General features: G+C 41.4%; 1 protein-coding gene across 1 annotated transcript in view; it reads right to left on the bottom strand.

The window, feature by feature from the left end:
• LRIG3 (leucine rich repeats and immunoglobulin like domains 3) overlaps nucleotides 1–19,674 on the bottom strand; it is a gene marked incomplete at both ends in the record, with an annotated part of 47,996 nt that extends 28,322 nt beyond the window's left edge. The window contains 3 exons of the mRNA XM_080705785.1: nucleotides 13,318–13,392; nucleotides 13,591–13,662; nucleotides 19,484–19,674. Coding sequence (XP_080561911.1) covers nucleotides 13,318–13,392; nucleotides 13,591–13,662; nucleotides 19,484–19,674 — 338 coding nt within the window. The remainder of the gene's footprint in view (nucleotides 1–13,317; nucleotides 13,393–13,590; nucleotides 13,663–19,483) is intronic.
• Between the last annotated feature and the right edge of the window lie 353 nt (nucleotides 19,675–20,027).

Here is a 20,027-nt window from a genome sequence, read left to right as displayed (position 1 = left end):
CCATCACAGCACTTATGGATATAGTGTGAGGAGTCAGGGGCTTCTTCAGCCAGCAGCCAGGTGATTCTTCACTCCAATGTTGCTCAAACTTCAGCGTACATCAGAATTAAAGGAGGGCTTCCTTTAAACACAGTGTGTTGAGCCCCACACCTCTGGGGTTTCTGTTTCAGTGAGTATGTTGTGGGGCCTGAGAATCTCCATATCTATCAATTGTCCACTTGACACAGATGCTACTGGGGGTACACCCGGAGAATCACTGCCGGTAGTTCCAGGTACCAGCATTGTTTTATCCTTGCCTTATCCTCCCCTCAAGTCAGAGCTCCTATTTACCTCCAGTATTCTGAAGTTACACAGTAATATATTTATTATCTTAATGTAGGTTTTCTTCTTTGTTCATAGTGCTGGCACTTTCTGGGTTGTTTTTGTTTGTTTTGTGGGGGGGGGGACTGAAGATTGAATCCAGGGACATTCTACCTATGAGTTACATCCCCAGCCCTATTTTTTTTTTTTTTTTTTTTTGGTGGTACTGGGGGTGAGACCCAGAGGCTTTTCTACCTCTGGGCTATACTCCCAGACCTTTTTTTAAAATATATTTTATTTGGAAACAGAGTCTCACTAAGTTGCTGAGAGCCTCACCAAGTAGCCGAGGCTGGCTTCGAACCCATGCGATCCTCCTGTTTCAGCCTCCTAAGCGCGGGGATTACAAGCGTGTGCCACCACGCCCGGCTTTTTTTTTTTTTTTTTTTTTTATAGGATCTCTGTAAGTTGCCAAGGGCCTTGCTAACTTGTTAAGGTTGTCCTCAAACCTGTGATCCTCCTCCCAAATACTGGGATTACAGGCATGTGGCACATCTGGCTATGCTGGCACTTTCCATCTGGAAACAAGTTACTCCTCAGGTGTCAGAAAGTGTTTTGCATCTTTAAGCATGTCTTCCCTTCTAGCTGGATCAATGGCTTCATGTGGAAGTTGACGAGGAGGTGTTAAACTTCCTGGCCCAGCTTTCTGTTCTCACTTTTCTTCTGGTTTGCATCTTTTATCTTTTGTTTCTTCTTTCAGTCAAAGATTCAACTTCCTCCCAACACTTCTATTCCTTTGCTAAATTGTTTTTTATTGTACTGGCAACCTCTGTTTTCAACTGCCTTTCTGAATATTCTATTTTCTTACATTTTTGTCATGCTTTTTTGGGTTTTTATGGACTGAACATCTTTCCTTTTTGCTCCAAAGAGATTACATTTGTTTTGAAGTTCTCTTCTTCTCCCATTGTCTCCAATTCCTTCTTTTCAATTGGTTCAGACTCTGATATTACTGGCTGAAACCACTTGAGAAGTCTGCTGCCCAATAGCTATTCATTCACATTTAGTAAAAGCAGCACTGAAAAGCTCCCTGAGGCTGCATGGGACACATGGTTGGTGGACAGTGAAGACCTGTTTCATGATGGGATGGATGGCCATGTGTCAGTTTCTGTGGGTCTTCCCTCTCAAGTCCTCAATCTCCCATGTCAGGGGCAGAAGTATGTCTGTTATCAGCTGGTAAGGCTAAGAGGAAAATAAGCTGAGAGGAGGGGTGTCTCCTTCAGGATTCAGATGTGACTTAATTTCCCTGGTTTCAGAAGGTGGCGTATACTGTTTATGCTCTTCTAAAAGTAAACTTCTACTCTTCTGTGTCTGAAGAAGGGCAAACACTAGGCTTTGAGTTTTGGAGTAGCAATGTAAAGGTCCGATTACTTCATATAAAAGTTTTAACTAATTCCCTGTTTTCATTCCTATTCTGTGCCCCCATCTTTATACATTCTGAATTTCTGAACCAATCTGAGGATCTGCAGCCCACACACCAAAATAAGCTTGCATTTTTCAGTACTTTCTCCCTCTTTTAAGTCAGTTACAACTTATCCATTGGCTTGCAAAAAAATTATAGCACCTTTCATTTGGACTGTATCCTCTCTTAATTTTCTATTTGTTTCTATTAGTATACACTATTTTTATTCCCTTACTTTCATCTTAACAGGGTTTAGGAAGAAGCAGAAGAAAATGAACATGCTCAGCCTTCTATGCTTAATATGAATCTGTAGCAATTCAATCCAGTGACAATAACCACTTTTTCCTTAAAACTCAAAACAAGCAAAACCCCTCAAAAAGTTGACAGTAATTAGTTCCTTACTGAAAAGTCATTCATCATAGATTTATATATACGTTAGCAAAAAGTTAGCCTATATAAAAAATTTTCACCTAAAATGATGATACAAACCAAAAACATGGCCTCATTACTCTGAACTTAATTAATAAAGTCATTACAGAGCATTAACTCTATATAAACACAACAGGCTAAATTAATTTCACTTTATTTTCTGATACAGTTTATAGAACAATGAACTTGGATACCACAGACACAGAATATTTTGATTTCACACACATATTTAACGTGTACTTGTGAAAAAGACATAGAAAATGTGGTGGTAGCTGGGCATGGTGCTCTACGCCTGTAAGCTCAGTACTTAAGAGGTTGAGGCAGGAGGACTGCAGGTTTGAGACCCGCCTCAGCAACTCAGTGAGACCCTCATCAACTTAGCGAGACCCTGGTTCAAAGTAAAATAAATAAATAAAAGAGCTGGGGTTGTAGCTCAGAGGGTAGTAAATGCCCCTGGGTTCAATGCCCAGTACCAAAAAAAGAAGGCAAAGATGGTGGTGATGGTCATACAGGCAGGGTGTGCCTCTCTTATTTTACTTTTATTCAAAGATTGGCGGGAAGCTTTAGGACTCTGCATTACACAAAAACTGCTACTGGACAGGACTGGTCAAAACGCCCAGTCCAGGCAAGAAATGGACATGAGTATTTGAGCTTTGAGCTAGGAGGAGGCTTTGAGACATGTGGGCACTATGATGCGGGGGCGGGGGGAGCAAGAAGTCAGCTCCCCAGTGCAGAGAGCTAGGGTAACAGGTAAAAGCTGCGGAAGGGCAGCGCTCAGCTTAGTCACCGAGGAAGGATCCTCACCGAGAAGGAGCTTTTGTCCCTGGTAGTGCTTAAGGAGAGGGAGGTCAGATAACACGTCTTCCTGGAATCTCTCCAGAGAGGACAATACCTGTTCTAACTTTGATTTACTAGACTGCCCATAGACACTCAAAACTGAGGCAAGTGAGGTTATAACATTTGTATACCTCAACAGACGGTTTCTAACCCTTTCACCTTTTCTTTGACACTGATTTGGGCATGGAAATAAGAAAATGAGAGATCAACACAATTATTTCTTCTAGTTTGCAAATATCCACTCATCTTTATAACTGTCCTGTATTCCAGGCCAATGACTTGTGTGGGATCATGCAGCAAGTGACCTAATTCAAAGGCATCTTATTTTTTGGTCCTAGAGACAGGTACTAGACCCAGGAACTATTTAGGGGGACTATTTTTTGGTGCTAGACCCAGGGACATTCTGCCTCATAGCTACACTCCCAGCCCCTTTTATTTATTTATTTTTTTAATTTTGCAACAGAGTCCTACTAAATTAATGAGTATCTCATTAAGTTGCTGAGGCTAGCCTCAAACCCACAGTCCTCCTGTCTTGGCCTACCGACTACTGAGATTTTAAGTGTGTGCCACCATGTCTGACTGTATCTTACTTTAAAAAAGAAAATTATGCTCATTTTTACTCTACTGTGTAATGTTCACCTTGCTAGAAAAAGGATCAAAACTGCTCATGCATTGTAAAGTTGACTGTCCACAAAAGTATACATGTTTATCCTGTGCTGTGTGATACTTACAGCACGAATATTCCCTTACTACTTGACTTTGCTTTCAACTTAGAAACTGCTCTGTCTTCCTGTTAAAGCCATACACAGAGAGAGGAGACAGCCAGGCAGGTGATGTTAAGTGCTGGAAAGGAGGTGTTTATATTTATAATTGCCTTTCCTTTCATGTTTTAAATTTAGTACTTAAGGAATTTTCAGCCAAAGAAAGTAGAGATGGCATTGGTTAGAACTCTGCTTCATTGTTTTGGTCTCTATAAAACTAGAGCCCTACACCTCTAGTCTATGGAGGCCATCGGAGAAACTAAAATAAGGAAGAGAAGAAGGAAAAGTTACTAGACCAGAAGAGAGGCACATGTTGAATCTTGCCACCCCAATCATGAAGAGCTTCTGGCTGTAACTTTATTGTTTGTCTGTCTTGGCAGAACAAGCCTCACTTGGCATACAGAAGTCTCTTGGTAGGAGCTATACCTGACACTTCAAAGCAGTAATCAAAATGGCTAGTAGAAAGTTTGGAGAAAGAATGAGAAATTATGTAGGTCCAGGACACTGGAAATATAAGAGTTCTTGTGGCAAGCTATACTAGAAGGTTAAGTTCAAGGAAGTGGGGATCAACTTTATGGACTTCAAAAAATTCCACTAAGTAGAGCATGGTGGCTTATATCTATAATTCCAGTACTCGAGAGGCTGAGGCAGAAGGATCACAGGCTCAAGGCCAGCCTCAGCAACTTAGCAAGATTCTCAGCAACCCAGCAAGACCTTATTTCATAAAAAGGACTGAGGGTGTGGGTCAGAGGTAGAAGGCCCCTAGGTTCAATTTAGAGAAAGGGTGGTAGGGAGGAAGAACCAACCGACTAACTGACCCCATTCTGTCATAATGGGGGCAAAGGAAGGAAAGAAGGAAGGATGGATGACTGGAAGAAATTGCCTGGTGGGTCACTCTGTCAAATCTGGAATTGTTGTTAATTTGGAAAAACCAAGTTTATGAGTGAAAACAATTTTTGTACATGGAAAGGCAGAAATATGAAAGTTAACTACATATATTAACATGAACCAAGCCATCCATTCATGTATCCAACAAACATGTACTGAGTACCTCTTTGTGCCAGACTCTGTGCTTCATGACAAAGTCATAATGAGGAAACAGGTAATCTCAACTGGTATGAAGTTCCATTTGGTGGAGGAAAGGCATTGAGGAATCATAAATATATAACAGAAAAATGTGATTCCTTTCACAACAATAAAGGAGATTAATATAATAGAGATTAAGAAAATATAAAAGCGAAAAGTAAGTCTGATTTAGAGAGGGTATTGGGGGAGGGGGAGTACCCTAGCAGAAAAATATCACATGCAGAAGAACCTGGGGCAGGACCAACCTGGAACTAAGGAATGATTCTAGAGAAGTTTCAATGGGGAAAGAGGATACAGAGTATTTTATGTCTTGAGGAGGATTTTGCTCCTGACCTAAAGCTATGGGAACCACTGACAGTGTAAAGAACCATGTCCTGACCCTTCATTTCAAATTTCAATTTCAAATACATTCATTTTAAACTGCAAATTAAAAAATCGCATTAGTATGTATTCTGGGAACCAGTTTAAGATTAAATGTGAAGATAAACTTACAGAATGTTTGTCACAAATGCCGCTCTGTGTACAGTAAACTCTGTTATGTGCAAGTCATACATAAACACTTTCAAATCCAATAAAAGAATACTACTTATCGTATTACGATGTTTATGTGTTGACTTTGTAAGACTTATACTCTAAGAGCTTATTTCCATGAAGCACAACTCTACCTGGCTCAAATACACTAGTGAATGCTGTTGCCCTCTAATGCAAAGCTCTTCCGTGAAAAGACGACAGGGCTTGTTCATCCTCAGTATGACACACACATCTGGAAATAAATTCTGCAGTTAAGGTGGTCAAATTCCATGAGTTCCTTTATGCCCAGATGTGGGGAAGGATGGGGTAAGGTTTGTACACACTTAAAAAGAAAGTCTTTGATTCACCTCAGAAACCTAATTTTTAATTTTGACTGACGTTGTCCTCTAATTTACTGAATTAATATGACAAACTGGTGATTTCTTTTCAAGTAATTACTTATAAAATAATTACTTATAAAGGTTTTGCTTGGATAAAACAAGTATGTGGGTCCTACCATCTTGTTGAAAAAGTATTCACATACACCATTACTTGAAAATGTTGTAAAGTGTACCTTCCCTATAGGCAACATTATGGCTGAGCTATGAACCTATTAAAATAATCAATATTGTTTTTAGAGTTATAAAGTCAAGTTGATGATTAATTTAAATAAACTCAGTGCCATACAATCAAGCAATTTTTTAAGTCAGTGTCTCCCAAACTGATTTAACAGTCTGATGTTTACAATGTAACGAGAAATGCATGTTTACTGATAAATATGTATTTATGGATGAAATTCCCACTTATTATGGTGCTGAGTTTAGCACATAACTAACAGAATATAGATGTTTCTCAACCTAAGATGGGGTTATGTCCTGACAAGAACATCCTTAAGTTGAAAATATCTTAATTTAAAAATGCATTTAATACACCTAACCTTTTGAGCCTCGTATCTTGGCCTGGCCTGCCCTAAATGTGTGTAGAACACTTTATTAGCCTTACAAATGGATAAAATGACCTCACACAAAACTTATTGTATAATCAAGTATTATCTCATATAATTTCCTATACCTCACTGAAAGTGAAACACAGAATCATTGTATGAATATGCTTTCACATAATCACAAAGTGAAAGATTGAAAAAATCCTGAGTTGAGCCATTCTAAGTCAGAGATGGTCTACACTGCAATCTGACTCCTCCTCATTCTTTCAACTCTACCCTGTTCTTCATCCAGAAGTGAATACTCACATGATTCAAACCTACAACCAATTTCCTTTTGTGGGGAAAAAAAGAGAGAGAGAGAAAAGAAAAGATGTGGCCTAACAGACCCCAGGGCTCAGAGTACAGAATAGCACTGGGGATCCAGGGATGACCAGTACTCGGCACATCATAATTTGTTAATTCTCAAAGCCACATTATGGCACTTAGTTTGGGAAAAAAAATGAACGCTACTTAATGATTATCTGAAAAAAGGGAGAAAAGCAGATTTTATGCTAGACGGTATAATTTTAGTCCCTTGCTAAGAATAAAAAAAATAAATAAAGCTCTAATGTCTCCCCCAAAGCTGCAAGCACTTCAGCATGGCATGTGGAAGTCTCACGAGCTGATCCTACCGACCTCCAGGTTTCCCTTCTTGTCCAGCCCTTTCCTTATATTCTGAAACCTGGGCATCAGCACAGCCCTGGATACCTGCATCACCCTGGGCTTTGCCTCACTTCGACTATACTATCTGTCTTTCTTACCATTCAGACCCTTGAGAGCAGAGGCTGAGTCCTATTTCTCTTTGTTTGCTAGTGCTTGGGTACCTGAGCAGCTCAAAATTCACCTTATGGATAGATGCCCAAGCCTACAGACAATGAATGTTGTTTAGTTGTTAATTGTAATTGTGTGACCAGCTTTTTCTTTTTTCTTTTTTCTTTCTTTTTAACCAATTAAAGAAAGCAAAAAATTTTTTTAATTCGTCCATGGCTGTCAGGATGGTTTCTAAAGCCTGACTTCCTCCTGTGACCCTCCTGCTCACGAATCCACTTTGGCCCACTGCCTCAAGCCTTTGCTCCTCTCCTAAGCCCACCACCCTGCAACTGCAGCAGCTGTGGCTGCTCACACCCTCAGAGCCCTTTCATGTCCGGTATGCCATTTGATCCTCTGCCGGAACCATGGGAGATAGATGGGCAGACCTCTCAGACTGTTTGTACAGATAAACAAAGAAGAGTTAATTAAGTCTGCCTAAGGTCAGACAGGTCATTCCATTCCTGTGAGACAAGACAAAACTCTGTGCACCCAGTCTCTAACTCAGGTCTCTCTCCTATTGCACAAGGGCCCACCATTGCTTTGGTCTATTTTCTTAATGAAGCACATTCTCACTTTTAATGAACGCCTTCCATGGGCCTGGGACTGTACTGTGCTGCCACGAGGACTGAGAGCTCAGGAAGGTGAGCTGGAAGCAGTGTCAAATGCCACTGGAGTCTACACATACCCCATGTGGAGGAGCCCCAAAACTGAGAAAAAGAGAAACCACCATCCTGCCTGAATTCCATAGTGACAACAGTTCATGCCACACTCACTGCCAATGCTCCCCAACGCCCAGTACTGTAGAAGTGGCTTGGAACCGTGAGGGAGGGGTGGCTCCTCTGCCTCTCTGATACAGAGAAGATACATGTGATATGAGGAAACCCTCTCCACATGCATTAGGTTCCAAGATCAGCTGTGGGGAAACTGTCTGGTCTATCACCAATACACCCTTGCAGATCCTCACAACACACACAAGGACTTGACAAAGATGCCCTCTTTCCCTGGCTCCATGAATCTCCATGGCCAGTCTCCATCAGAGTGGGAGCAGATTGATTTTGTGGGCAAGGATATGTGTTCTGTCACTGTTATTTTGCATTTTGAATTTTTAGTTCAGGACCAGATAAAGTAGTTCACAAGCATGAAGGGCACAGACGCTGGGAAAAGATCTGTATTTCTGAATGCCAAAGTCACCCTTGGTGACCTGAGAAATTCAGAATTTCAAAGACAAATGAGAAAAGGCATTTTGATTTCTTTTTCCCAAGCACTCCAGGGCAGGTTCTCACTGGCTAGAACAGTGAGCTGAATGAATCCTTGAGCCCTTAAATTACTTCTCTTGTTCTTTTTTTTTTTTTTTCCTGTTCTTTCAATTAGTAGTATTATTGCTGTTGTAATTTTATCAGTATTATTATTTTATCAGGCATGTATAGTTGAACACTGTCTCTACTGTAAATCTTTAGTCACAGTTTGAAAATAAGTATATATGAGATCTGTCTGAATTCTGCTAAGCACATATGACTCTTCCATAAATATCCCTTAATTCATACACTAATTAAGTGCTAACTATATACCCTCACCTGCATTAAGTGCTAAAGGAAGGAAAGTCAGACACTGAGGCCTCAAAATACAGTAGAGGAGAAAAGCACCAATCAGATCACTTCATGACTGTGGACAACAGCTGGACACACAAGGCAAGATGGACCTAGACAGGGCAGGAGAAGATGACCTCAGCCCAGACACACACTGTCAGACCCTTCAGACAGATCACGCTCCCAGTGACCCTGGCATCCCCTCTCAACAGTCCAGCCCTTCTGTGACCACAGAGACTCACATGTTCTTCTCAGATTTATTTTTCTCCCCAGCACTTACCTGCTTCTGACAATATCTCTTACTCATTTTCTGCCTTCCTTCTTCCCCGAGAAGGGCAGTGATCTGGGTCTGTTTCACTTGCTGTTGATGCTTGAGCCTACAATTCTACCTAGTACACAGTGGAACTTTGTCAGTGCTCGCCTTTGCTGATGGCACTAAAGTACAACTGGCACACCTCTCTAATCCCTTTATCCTCTTTCTCTTCCTTCATAGCCTTTACCATTGAAGTCACCTTTCCTTTGAAAGTCTGTTTACTTAGCTGGGCTTTTGTCTCTCCCCTCATTTGAATGGAAGTTTCAGGGTAAAAGGAAGTTTATCTTCTTTTTCACTACTGTTACCCACTCAAAACAGAGCCTGGCACATAACAGGTATTTATGTTATTTATTTATGTTACCACCACCACCACCATCACCATCTCCACCTCGGCTCCCAGTCACTGAGTGCTCCACATATGCCAGACGGCTTTACACACAGTAACCCTGTAAGATGGGTGCCATCATTTCCATTTTAAGATGGAGAAAACATAGAAAGGCGGTAACTTGTCCATGGCCACAACCCTAACGACTCACCTGTGGTCCCAAACATAGCAAAGGGTGGAACCAGCAATTAATCCCAAGCCACCTACCTGCGCCAGTCACTCTCCTGTTGACATGACTGACACTGCTCTGTAGACAGGGCCACACTGCTCCAGGACTCCTGCAGCGGTTCATTGTCTGTCCCCTCTGACCCCTCTCCTATCACCTCCAGGCCACAGGAAAGTCAGAGCGATATTGTCAAACTCCAGAACTGATGGTCTCGCTCTGTTCAAAATTTCTTCAATGGTTTTCCACTGGCAGGGCACATATTTTGGAGTGCTCCCAGAAAAGAGAATCAGGTTTTATAACAACCTCTCTGGAAGCGTGATAATGCCATCTTTGGAAAAATGAAAAACTAAGACAATCATGGACTTAGGAGAAAATTTAAGCCTTTAAGATGGATGGATAGAAAAATGAATGGGTGGGTGGGTATATATGGGTGGGTTAGTTGATTATGATACTGACACTCCTGTAATTCTACAAATATTTATAGAATAGATCAGAATCCACAAGGTAGATGCATTAAAATGGATACTTATGGGCCCCACCCAAACTCACTAAATTAGAATCTTTACAGATTCTAATTTATTACAGATTCTTTTTTATTTTGAGACAGGGTCTTGCTAAATTGTTAGCCTTAAAATTGTGGTCCTCCTGCCGCAGCCTTCAGGTACCTGGATGACAAGTGTGCACCACCACACCTGGCTACATTTTTAACAAGAACTTCAGATGCCCCTTTAACATCTACCAGCCTAACACTTTTCCGCTCCAGGACACCTGCAAGTTGGACAGTACTGTAGAAACCACCAGCATCAAGCCTAAGACCCAACTAGATCTGTTTATTAACTAACAAAGCCTTTTTTGTTCAACAATAATGTTGCATAAGTCATAGATTCAAACTTCTCTAACCCAGGTCATAGATTTCAAAAGCGCTCCACACTTGAGCAGGTCAGGTCATATCACAGAACCCAAACCATCATGTCAGCAAAACCAACTCACTTGAGACAGGTCAACAGTTTCACTCTATGTTCATGCCAAAGATTATTCTATTTCTTTCCTTAAAAAAAAAAAAAATCCTGCCACAACTATGAAACTTTGAGAGAAAAATAAAAAGCACATACATACAAGCCATGCCTTCCTTTTAGCACAACAACTGACGTCTGGGCTAGTACTTTGTGGCATTCAAAGGAAAGCGGTTCTACTTAGTCCTTTTACATTCTCAAAGCTCCCTGAAAAGGTTAATGATGGATTTGGTTCATGAGATGTTCAATGAATATCCAACTGGCATTCCCGGTCCCTGGCATTACTACACCTCCTGGAGGTTATCAGAACCAGTCCCTACCAGAATCTGTCTCTGGGCATGGTATGCCATTTGACTCAGTAATAAATTCTGGCTATTACAGCTACAAGAAAAGGAAGGTCTTACCAGGTTCTGTCTTTTCTATCTCTGGGCAGCAATAGTAAAAAGTGAATATTAAATCTTATGCTAAAGATTCAAATTGATTTTTTCTTTTCTTTTAAGATTTTTTTTTAAGTTTTCCAATGATTTAACCTGTGTAAATACACAGAAAAAAATGCTTTTCTCTACAAAATTTAAAATAAAAAATAAAATACTTGATAATATAGAGATCAAATGGTCCTGGAAACCACTTTGAAAAATATGGGATTTAATTGTAGTGCTACAGTAAGTTTCTAATCTGAGTCATATCATGTGGCTTAGTAGATTTTAATTTCAGAAATATATTTAAGTACTAAAATCTGATTATTGTCAAGTGATTCTATAAAAGAAATCATTCCACCCTACACAACACAGAAGCTCCCGCTGTTTCAGAAATAATGACCATGTTCTAAAAGAGCCTGCAAAGAAAAAAAAAAACCACTTGTAGAAGAAAACAGCCAGAGAGGTGAATATTTCAAGATATTTTACAGGTCTGAAAACAATTTTCACCTTCCATATTGCATGAGCAAGCCCATCATAAAATTAACTCTTCACAGAGTCTACGTAATCTCGGCAGTAATTGCTCCTATCATTATCTGAGATGAACAAAGCAATGACTGGTCAGATGTACTGAGGCAGATTAAGAAGAAAGTGAGGTCACGGAGAGTGATTTGACACACGGCACTTACTGGAGCAAATCGCATACAAAAACGGAATGAAGAAGAGCCCCAATTTTGAAGGCTCCTAACTCTTCAGATGCCATGCCATCTTCCTATTTACAAGCTACAGCTTTAAAGAGCACAATCACTTTTACTAATGCCCAACAGAACTTTAAAATTTCATCAAAGTTCTTATGCTTCCAAGTCTGTGCCAGGCCAAAGTCCAATCCTGTCTCCCTCACCACACCCAGATTACAAAAGGGGCATGTCCCTCAGCCATCAAGAGTGCCAGGACCCTTAAGTTCCTCTTGAACATGCTGACGGGATCTGCCAAAACACAGGGCGAGGAGAGCACGGCAGAGCGGGACCGTAAAAGCCTCCCTTGGTCAAACATGAATAGCTACAGCTGGCGTTAAGATACCAAAACCAGCACACCATTTAGACTCCAGTAGTTTTTAACTGTGAAAGACAAAGCAAAAGGGTATTAGTGCTAGCATAAAAATATTTTCTAAACTCCGTGTTTATTTGTCAAATACCAACTGCTTTTTCTTCCATTTCTTTCTGTTTCTGATCTTTGGAAAAACCACATCAGTATCAGATGTCACTTAGTTCTTATTCAAACAGAAGAAAGCAGACACAGCGGCTGCACCGTGACTTGGCTGACCTGGGCCCTCAGTAAAAACAAACCTCTATAAATCACCAGATGTAAGCAATTGGGTAGTGATCACTTTAATTAATTGAACAGCTCTCCTGAAATTTACTGTATAATTTCAACCTTCCCAACACCTTTACAAGAAGCAGCTAACAATGGTGGGTTTTTTCTTCAGTTGTTTAAAGGAAGAACATGTTTTTAACTTTGTTGACTTAAGTACATTGTTTAATTATTCAAGATTAAAATGGTAAATTACTTAATTTTAAAAATTAAACCAGGGGCATTCTAAATCCTACCTTTAAATTCTAGGAAGTCAAAATAATTTCAAAATCTGTCTTACTACATAGATGTAAGCATGTTTACAATAGCCCTATAAATATAGAAAACTTAACAATTTTAATTGTATTTGAAAACTCTTACTTGCAAAACAAAATGCAACAGTATTTATTACTTCTATTATATTTTGTAATTTCAACTGCACAGTGTGATATTTTGAGTTGAGGTTTTAAATCCTGATTTCCACTGAAGGCATCATACTTAAAAAAGGTACCCAATGGCTGACTACCGACTCCCATTTATCCTCACAAAATAACTCTGATGATCTCCACTAGAAGCTATGTAACACACAATCCAGAGCCCATGACATCTACTGGGCAACTTCAAAATCAAAGTCCTGGTCTACTGACTATCATCAAACACACACTCTGATGGGTTAAAGGGGCTTCTTGGAAACCAGCTGGCAATGGTGGCAAAGTGTCAAGTGTGTTGTAAGTTATAAGGACACTTGGAATTTAGGAAAGACAGCAATAGGCTAGAAAGCAAGTTAACCCATTCAAAGAGCCCTCCTTTAGCATAATCTGTACTGCTTGTAAGATCTTTATATTAATCCAAATGAAACAGCGACTACCCATGACCCCTGCAAACACACGTGTGAAATTCTACTAATATTCACTTACAAGGAAAGAAGTGTAATATTTGTTGAGACTGGTCCCAGATTTGGAATGGTCTCCAATTCATTGTTGTTCAGTTTCCTATAAATGCCAAAAGGGGAGAGGGGATAAAAGCTAATTAGGTAACTTGTAATTCAGAGGTGAAAACTTTATAAATTACTTAAAGATTCCTCCCCAGTTAAAAGTTTTAAGTAGTTTATTATAATCCAAATGCTCATACAGTGAAGCAGCCTGAATATATTTTATGCAAACCTCAAACAGAAAGTAACTTGAACTCACACTTCTCGAAGGCTTGGAAGGTGGCTCATGGAACTTGCCTCAATGAAAGATAATTTGTTGTGACTTAGGTCCCTATAAGAAAACAAAAATAAAATTATAAGTAGTTGCTAAAACATCATGAATGGTGATTAATGATATTCGAGACAGGGTGGGCTTATGAACACTAGTGACACTATCAACACTTGTGACAAATGAAGAAATAACCGGTCCGTTCTGTCTACACACTAGCTGGCAACCAAAACACCAAACTCAAAAATGCAAACTCTGAGGACAAAATTAGTTTAAGAGCTGGCACATTCAAACGCTTTCAGCCCACAAACGTTTTAAGAGATGTTTTTTTGGCACATGGTGAACAGATCTTTTGTGAACTGGTAGTTATGCTTCACCCTCCCATCTCCCCACTCCCAACTTGATATGATGACATCATGGCTTATGAAAAATGGTTAATTAGGCAGGTTGCTGAAACTACAGCCCCATAGAAGCATTTCCATATCACAAAATTAAGCAGCAATGTTCTATTTGAAGCAGATGAGATAGAAATTGCTCTTTACATATATTTGTTTCTCTAGGTTAAGGCACCAAATTATGTTAAAGTAGTGTGTGTATGTGTGTTCAAAAGGGTACAAAAACAATCTAAACCCTCTGCCTTCCTGAATTCCCCAAATCTCAGTATCTGACAGTTTAACATATAATTTAAACTACATCGACCATCTAAAAAGGTAAGCAGACTTTACAGACATCTGTAAACAGATTCCAATCATTAAAATAAATGTATTTCTTATGGCTAACTTAGTAACAATTTCTACCAGACATCAGTATTATCACAAAAACAATGAACTCCCACCCTCACACTAATCCAGGTTAGGAAATCAGCTCAGTGTGTTTTAAGAGTCAAAATACGTACCAAAATCTGGCAAATAAGCTGAGTTACGCGCCCCATATGATGATACGCTGCACTGACTATGTGCCTTCAAAATGGTGTCATGAGAATGAAATGCTGGGCCCCGTGGTAACCATTAAAGCTCCCCACCGTCAGAAGTAAACTAAGCCTTACTAAAGGGTTTATTTTGGCGTTTTGAAAATGAGGAGAGAAAGAAAGACAGAGAGACAGACAGACTAGGGACTGAACCCAGAGCCATTCTACATCTGAGCTACACCTCCAGCCTTATTTTATTAATTTTGAAACTGGAGGCTGGCCTGGAACCTATGATCCTCCTGCCTTGGCCTCCCAAGTACCTGGGATTCCACCCGTGCAAAATGAAGACGTCTAAACAACCAAAGCTTTAGACAACTAAAGTTGACCGAGCAAAAGCACAAACACACAGATGCATAAGTAAAGTCCTCCCAACATAACTAAAGCGAAGTGGAGCCAAATCCCACCAGGAAAGCAGAGTTACTGAGCGCTCAGGTAACAATGAGAAATCGGAGATCTTTTCAGTCTTTGAGCTTTTGTTTTGAGAGTAAACCTAGATTTTTCTATTTCACCTAAAAAAAAAAAAAAAAATCTGCAAAGGTTTTATTTGAAATATGTTTGCCTAAAGACCTACCAGACAGTAACAGACATGAGTAGATTTGTTCTGGTAGAGTTATAACATGAAAAAAAAAAATCTGGCACAGTGTTTAAACTATAAAAATCCTGCAATTACAACCACTGCTGTGCACGCTCACCACTCAAGCTAGAGCCAGACACTTTCCCTCACAGTCCAGCTCAAGTCCATCTGGAGTTCATCAAGGAAACCGTGATCCCAACAACTCACGTTAGGATTCCAACAAAACCGGTGTGCTTTTTGCACCCCAGACGGTCACAGATTCCCCACATGGTTTAAAAAACAAGGAAAAGAGCTCCTCACCTGCGAGGTAGCCTGAGTCCACACAGGGTTTCCTGTGGATTCACTTAACTCGGGAATGTTGAATCTCCACCCCCCATTGTCCCCAGTTTAAAAGCAAAGGGGGAACCAATCTGGCATTTACAGGTGATTTTCCTTAAAAAAAAAAAAAACTACATTCCCCAATTCATTGTAAGGATTATTTCACGGAGCGATCCTACAAATCCTTCAGCAAATGAGATTGAGTACTTAACGTTTTTTTGCACCAGTAATGGGATGAGATCTCCCAACAAAAGACCTTTAAAATGAGAAACTGCCTTCAGAGACCAGGGCCCATGCTGGGGACCGCTCATTTCTGATCCAGAAGCAGGAGCTGGCGACCTTAAATATTTCAGTTATTGCAACACACTTGCATGCCTAAGTTTTGTGTGCTATTAAAACCACATTATATGTGGGAGAAGAAAAAAAAATCACCCCTTAAGTGACTTTTACTGCTAAATACTTAAAGCCATGAAACTTTTAATATACCTAAATTTAGATTTAATATAGTTTACATTTCAGAAATGATTACTTTCCAGTTAAAGGATGTCACATTTTCCTAAATCTACCATACACACACACACACACACACACACACACACACACACACACACACACACAGTTTTTTTTTTTAATGGCTATATCACTAATGAGATTCAAGTTGTATAGTGCTGATGTTTTGTCAAACCCAGAAACTATAGTTTAAGGACAGAACAGATTTTTTATTTTTAGAGTTCCATTATTGTACATGTTGGCCCAGGAAACATTTTTAAAAACCTATAGGGAGATTAACAAATGGGAAAAGTGGTGAGGTAGAAAAGTGTTAACTATTTACCCAGACACAGCTGGCCAAATCTTCAGAAATCAAATTCTTTCTACATGGTAGAGAGAAGACACTCTTCCTGCCTATTAGCAAGCGAATGAGTATATATGAAAATAATTAATTTTCAACATTTGGTTCCGGCTATCATTTTCTTCCTTCTAGTCTTTGGAAATCTGACTTCCAAGACAAATTTTAAAATGCAAATACAGCACAGCTTCTTAATCAATCCCAGTGGGGCCTGCAGAGCTGCTAATTCAGCAGAAATCTGGAAGGCTGAAAAACAAAAAGCCAGGCTGTAGCTGTTTTAAGACACTGATCCAAAGTGACTCATAAATCAGCCTGCTATGTTCGAGTTTTAGTCTGGAAAATATAGAAAAACAGCTGTGAAAACCATAAGGACTATTACCTTCACCCCACCCCCAATTCTGGTAAGGACCAGAAGATTTATAACAGGCTAGCACTAAAGAAGTCGCAGCAGAAACCACCTTTCTGACTCTTGCCTGAGCCCTGTTGATAAACATTTCTACGTGATAAAAATAAATAATTCCAAAATTCCAGCGAGAAATTAATAATACTTGAAGCTCTCGTTGGCAATTCAGCAACTTTTCCCTCTTTTGGATAAATAACATATTCTAACAAGCACTCTCCTCTTTAAGTTCAGAACTGTGTAAGCACAAACTCTAGAGCAAGTTTCCAAATAGTTACTGTTTTAAGAGCCACTTTCATTAAAGCCTTAGAGGTTACTTTTTAAAAGAAAAACTGAGTACAGTGCTATTATTTTATAGCTCAAACTATTCAACTTTTCACATATGGGGCTCCTATGGTAATAAATTACAGATGAATAAAGTGGGGAAAATAACATACACACATGCATAGCTTTTTTCTTGTAAATTAAAAAAATAGACATTGTACTTTTTCTGAATCGTGCTTTCATAAACTAGTCCAAAGACAAAATTTTATTGTTCCAATTACCGACAGAAAGAGAAGATATGTAGAACAGTGTGCATATTTCTACGTCTTTCTACAATCTCAAGAGCTTTTCTAATTATGAAAAATTAAATAGCATCTTCTTACACCTCTTATTCCAAAAGGCCAAATAACAGGAAAGGTAAACTAAATTTCATGTGTGTGGGGGAAAGGTTAGTTTTGTTGGTTTTTTTTTTTGTGTGTGTGTGTGTGTGTGTGTATGTGCGCGCGCATGCTTTGTTTTATCCTTTTCAACAGTGGAGAAGAGACCTGGAGAGGTTTAGGCACAAACAAAAGGTACATTTAGAATAAACAATCTAGACCACATGGTTGGGTGACACCTACAGAGATAGTTAGAAGTCACAGAAGTCCAAGAATGACAGGCCATTCAATGAGTGATCGCAGCGGGGCTTCTGACAGCAGACTGAGTGCTTATTTATACAAGTGGAACTTATTTTCACATACATTTAAGGAATGTGGACTTGTATTGAGACAATTTACTGCTGGCGGAAATGTAATTAAAGACTGTGCTAACCAAATAAACTGTAATTTGTTTTTAGTGTGCCACCAAATTATCTGCAAAACAAAATCCTAATTAGGCCAGCTACTTTTAAGACAATGTTTAAATAGGTATCGAACTCCTTTTGGATCCACTCATCTCGAATCAAAGTCAAAAAAGTTGTTTTTTTAATGACATCTAAGTTCACGCACACACAAATAGATTGCACTCTGATGTGCTCCAAGGGGTCACTTGTCCTTGAGAAGCTACAGAATAAAGTTAGGCTCAGGGCATAATCTAAGCACTTTTAAACACACTTCAAGAAGCAGCCTCTCTTTTCTTTGCCATCCCTCTGTTATCTATAGGTGTTCACCTCCAGTCATTCAAATGTTCAGTTCCATATGTTGTCAATAGAGCCATTCACATTTCATGAATGCGACAGCATGACCTCCACAAGAAGCAATTGAATAGAATTAGCCACAACTAATTGAAAGTCTTCCTGCGTTAGGTTAAAGCCCTTATCTCCTTCTCCACTTGTAATAAAAAACTACTAAGTAAGACATCCCATGATAAGCGATTAAATATCAATCCAATACTCTCCGATTCTACTTCTTTATTAAACCCTTTTATTAAATGCACAAAGCACATGATGTTTGATGTCAGCAATCCTACAATTCACAAATAAAAGGACTTAGACAAGTACAATAATGTAAAAACCTAATTCCTTAAACTGGCCAACCAAACCTCTGACTAATATTATGATGTTAAGACAGTCTACCACAACTGTTTAAGAACTCAGAATTCCCATTGTAGTTCTGCTAGGCCCAGATCTAAGAGTAAGAGTGAACTGCACTTTTCTTTCAACAGGACATTTACTTTAAAAAATAAATGCGAGTTTTGATTTTTTGTTTACATTTCACAGCACGCCTCTAGTTTTAACAGAACTAGGGCCTGGGAAAGAATGGAGAGCGCTGACTTCTGGAAAGGACCAGCATTTCCAACTAAATTTCATTTTCTTCCTGCTGCTTTCACTGGGACGGCCCTGATTTCAAGTTTCCAGGCTTCATAGGGACAATCCCCAAACTTGCCTAACAGTGCTCTGAGCCGCTGCCTATAAGCTTTCTGGGTGAGCTACAGAAAACCTCGTCCTAGGTTCCTCGCTTTCCAAGTCTACGCATCAGTCTTACCACCCAACTTCAGACGGGAACTAGGACACCGTGTGCCACCGTGGTCCAGGTGGGAGATTCAGTCTGCGAACGCAGAATTAAGCACAGGAGAAAGAACCCACGTAAGTCTACCGGAGCTTGAACCCCAACTGTTTTGAGGGGGGCTAAGTGAAAGGCGCATGTGCAGTGAAGGGGGGCCTGGCACCATCAGAAACTGAAGCTGGGCCACTCTCCCACTTAGACACCGAGGGAAAACGACAAACTCCGCTGCAACCGCTCCGGCCTGGGCCTGGAAGGAGCGCGGTGTAGACAAGCCGGGTCGCCCCGGTCGCCCGCGTCCCCTCCCCTGCTCTGTGTGCAGCGGGGTCGGTCGCGCCAGGCGCCCACCTGTGCCGCGCGCAGGAGGGAAACTGAGGCCCGGGCGCTCTTTCCCACCGCCTGGGGGAGCGGCCAGGGCCGGCTCCCCGGGAAGGCGCCGCAGCGCAACGAGCACCCGCGGCCTGGGCGGCTCGGGCTCGGCGCGTCCCCAGCGGCCCCCCCGGTCCCCTTCGGCGCGGGAAGGGAGGATACTCACAGTCGAGCGACCCAGGACGGGAGCGGCTCGGGCGGGCGCGCCAGGCGCTGGCGACTGCAGTCCAGCAGGTCCCCCAGGCAGCGGCAGGGCGCGGGGCAGGGGCGCGGGCCGGGGCCCCCCGAGGCCCCCAGCGCCGCGCACAGGAGCAGCCCCAGCGCCGCGGCGGGCGCCCGGAGGCTCGGCGCGCCCATCGCGCCCATCGCGCCCATCGCGCCCTTCGCACCCCGCGGCCTCGAGCCCGGCCCGGCTCCGACGTCCAGCCGCGAGCGGACGCGCGGATGCTCCTCCCGCGAGCTGCTCGGCAAACTCCTCTTACTCCCGGCAGCGAAGCCCTTTCATGCCCCTGAGCAGCAACACAGACTCCGAAAAGCACGGCCGACCGCGGCGCAGCGGCAGCCCGAGCGCAGCCCGCAAGCCTGCCCGCCAAGAAACTTTTTCGCCTTCTCCCCCCCACCCCCCCGCGGAGCGCGAGGTCCCCGCGCGTCCCGGGCCAGCGGGGCGGGGCCGGCGGGGCGCGCCCATTGGCTCGCGGCGCCGCGGGCCG

This window comes from Muscardinus avellanarius (assembly GCF_963383645.1).
Source record: "Muscardinus avellanarius genome assembly, chromosome: 11".
NCBI lineage: Eukaryota > Metazoa > Chordata > Mammalia > Rodentia > Gliridae > Muscardinus > Muscardinus avellanarius.
This window is presented reverse-complemented; position numbering and strand designations above follow the sequence as displayed.